Source organism: Octopus bimaculoides, unplaced genomic scaffold (assembly GCF_001194135.2).
Source record: "Octopus bimaculoides isolate UCB-OBI-ISO-001 unplaced genomic scaffold, ASM119413v2 Scaffold_366074, whole genome shotgun sequence".
Taxonomy (NCBI): Eukaryota; Metazoa; Mollusca; class Cephalopoda; order Octopoda; family Octopodidae; genus Octopus; species Octopus bimaculoides.
Genome location: NW_026325950.1, coordinates 7,800 through 11,528, shown reverse-complemented (window position 1 = coordinate 11,528; position 3,729 = coordinate 7,800). Strand labels below are relative to the sequence as shown.

Genomic DNA, 3,729 nt, shown 5'->3' with positions numbered 1-3,729 from the left:
TATCATGTTATATACATATATATACATATATATATCATGTTATGTATATATATACATATATATATCATGTTATGTATATATATATACATATATATATCATGTTATGTATATATATATACATATATATATCATGTTATGTATATATATATATACATATATATATCATGTTATGTATATATATATATACATATATATATCATGTTATGTATATATATATATACATATATATTTCATGTTATGTATATATATATACATATATATATCATGTTATATATATATATATATATATATATACACATATATATATATATAGATAGATAGATAGATAGATACACTTGTATGTAAGTATATTTGTGTAGGTTTAATACAAAATATCTTCACAATACATATTAAATATTTAAATTTTGTTGGTATACCTACATTGCTTCATTGAATATGGCTATAAATGCATTGGCTACGTTCAATATGCAGAATATATATACTATAGTTGGGTAACTTTGTTCACTGTATGTATGCATAAAGAATATGAATTGCATATAGATGTTTGGGTGTGTACTATAGCCAATTCGTCCTGTTTATCTGCAGTAATATTAATATAAACAGTAGCTGTCCAAAGCAAAACAACCAACGATGGTTTGCTGCAGTGTTAGTTAAGAGACTATCACATCTGCTATATGCTGAATTAACACAGTCTGGTGGATGTGGCCGATGTTTTTTCACATGATAAGGCCGATTATAACAGAGTTCCTCAGTAAATTCTTTAATGCGTTCACAGTCGTAGGGCTCGGTGCCATCACAGGTACATGTCTGTAGCTTTCTTGCCTTGAATTGCTGATGTAGCACGTTCAAGCTGTTGTTACATCTTGGCGTGCATTTGTCACCCATCATCAGACGTCTGCAGTTCTCTGTGTAAAATCCAAGAGCCGCAAAGCAGGAAGTGTCTGCTTGACATGTAAATCTAGCTAAGGTACAAGATACTCGAGTGGTGTTATCGTCCACGCTGTCCAACTCTGCCAGGACATCGCTTTTGCACACCTCGACGCGTCGTTTTTGTTCTAGGCATTTCTTGTCGTCCCGACAGTCACAGTTCATGTAAGCACGGCCAGCTCTGTCTTCAGTGGTTAGCAACGAAATGAGAGCACGCTTGCAACCAACAGTACACCCTCTCGATTCACCTTCAATTACTGAAGAGCAAACGTCGAAAAAATTCTGCAGGGCCATTCTACAACCGGTTCGCCGGTAGCATTTGGTATTTACTAATACACAGCTCTCTCCGGACTCCACAACATCAATTAAGTACGCTTTTATCAAGTACACAGACACTAGAAACCAGACTTCACACACATTCATCGTATGGGAGACTTTAAGAGAGGAAAGTAGCTCTCACTCTCAGAGCTTCTCAAGGGGAAACGTTTCCCCTTCTTAGATGGAGGACACGACTACAATCAATTTGATTTTTTTTTTCCCCCCCAGTTCTTTTCTTTGTATAAATTTAACCTGAAGGTATCGCTTTGACTCGTGTTAAGTGCGATTTAGATGTAAATTATAAAATGTCCGGGCAAATAATATACTGAAGATTTACTTTGCCGAAGTGAGGGAGTATGTAATGTTGGAATTATTAAAGCCAACTGGTTTAACTAATAAACTATGGTAATTACTTGAAGGCCAACAAATCAGAGAAAGCTTTGGTGAGCAACTGTGATTGCCTCTGGGATCATATTATGTAATCATTAGATAAAAGTTTCGCCTGTAGCAAGTGCAAGCTTCACATGTTACGGGTTAACCGATTTGAGAACACCGGCCTACCATAGAGCTCAACTAATACGAATGTCTTCGACACCCGACCTCGTTAGTTAAGTAAGTACAAAAGGGAGGAGGAGGAGGGAGTGGGATAAATAAACTAGTTCCCTAAATGTCTACTTAGACTAACCAACAGAATTAGACCAGCTTATTATTTTAATTACTATCTTAAATATGTCATAGAGTGAACCGCCTTTTTTTCTCACAAGCTCTCAATTACTTGTTACAGACGCCTCTATTATTACATTAAACACTCCATCTGCTGGCTATATTTTTACACTAATCACGCATCGCTTTCTTTTCTCTTTAATCTTTCTTCACTTCTTTCTTTCTATCTTTCTCAGGTTCTTATACTACATCTTTTCTATTAATTGAATGTGACTATTTCTTACAGGCATGTTAAAAGCTTCTAATTATGCCCGAAAACAATGTTTAAATTCTTTATGTGTGTGTGTATAATTACTTTTCCTCTATGAAACCAAATACCACTACATAATACAGAACATATATAAGAAAGCTGTAAAAGTTTATAACAGATAGCTGTAAATGCAGATGGAGTGTTGTTATACGACACCAGCCTGTCTCCCTTCTTTATTCCTCAAGTAATTCCGCCATTAACGTTTCTACACCAACAACGACCGACTTTCATATAAAATTGTGTGGTTTGAATTGCAAAGGTATGTCCCCCTAAACAAACAGTGGTCCATGTGTGGACAAAAGTTGTTGGTGAGTTGTGTTAAGTACAAACATCATTGACACAATGTCGCGGAGTAAGCACCAGTTTCAGCCTGGCAGCCGAAAACAGGTACAGCTGTTGTATTGTCTACAACTTCAGCAATAACATAAATATCCACTTTATAAGAGTTTTATTTGAGATTTGCTAATTACCTGAACTATTTATAATTAGCCATCCCATCATTAGTTGACTTTTATTATGACAGTGGTTAGGAAAGAGACGTAAAAGAAAAGGAAGGTTGACTTAAAAAAGTTAGCTGAAAACTTCCATCACATTTCATTCAACTTATAATACACATAAACTTACACACACTGCCAGAAATAAAGGAATGTACCTTTAGTGTGACTGAAACTTTCCTTCCACTAAGACCATAAAATACATGTGGAGCCAAACAAAAGCAGACAGGAAGTGCTTTCGTTAGGGTCTAATGATGCGAACATCTTGAGGTTCTTATTTCTGATTGTTAATTTCTTTTTTGGAAATTTGGCCAGCTTTGACAACAAATAACACATTGAAGTAATTTAGACGAGAAACATTTGGTTTGAGATGTAGAAAGTGGAAAGAAGTGACGGTATATTGTTATTTCAGGTGATAGGGATACAAATAAAAAGGTAGGCAGTCAATGTTGTTAAGTACAGGGGTTTAATTTCTCCGGCGTCAGTTTCATTAATATATTTGTATTTCTTCAGTTATTTTCTTGGTAATAGAGTAGCTAATTATTAATTAGTGTCTACTTGTGTATAAATAAGTCTCACTTTTCATTTACTAAGAATATGGATATTAACGGGAAATACAACCAATCTTTTCTTTATCTCTTTTTAAAATGGAAGTTAAGGAAGTAGGGAGTTGCGAAAATCTCATGTTGCTTTGTTCATCCACTCTTCTTATATCAGGCGTCCTTCCTCTGCTCAATTATTTTTTTTCTATTGGTTATCTGAAAAGAAAACAAGCTTCTGTGTATAACTTGTTACAACATAGAAATGAATGCAAGACAACATAAAGCATTATTCATAAACAAAACTGATGGCGCTGCTGTCAAAAGGGGGGAAATTAAATAGTAGCAAAGGCAGAAATGATGCTAGGATAGAAAGGGACAACGAGAACTTGTTATAAAGTTTGGTCAACCTCCAGTGTTTGACCCGAGCAAAAAAAATGAAAAAAAAAAACAAATAGTGTAAAACAACAGGTAGTAA

At 34.6% G+C, this 3,729-nt stretch overlaps 1 protein-coding gene across 1 annotated transcript; it reads right to left on the bottom strand.

The window, feature by feature from the left end:
* Positions 1-286: 286 nt before the first annotated feature.
* On the bottom strand, positions 287-3,492 carry LOC106883745 (growth arrest-specific protein 1). The gene has a single exon (XM_014934863.2). It carries the CDS (start codon positions 1,348-1,350, stop codon positions 556-558), a length of 795 nt encoding a protein of 264 aa, XP_014790349.1. The 5' UTR covers positions 1,351-3,492; the 3' UTR covers positions 287-555.
* Between the last annotated feature and the right edge of the window lie 237 nt (positions 3,493-3,729).

Excerpts from the sequence above, each read along its gene's own strand:
- LOC106883745 (XM_014934863.2), bottom strand. The coding sequence starts at position 1,350 with ATGAATGTGTGTGAAGTCTGGTTTCTAGTGTCTGTGTACTTGATAAAA.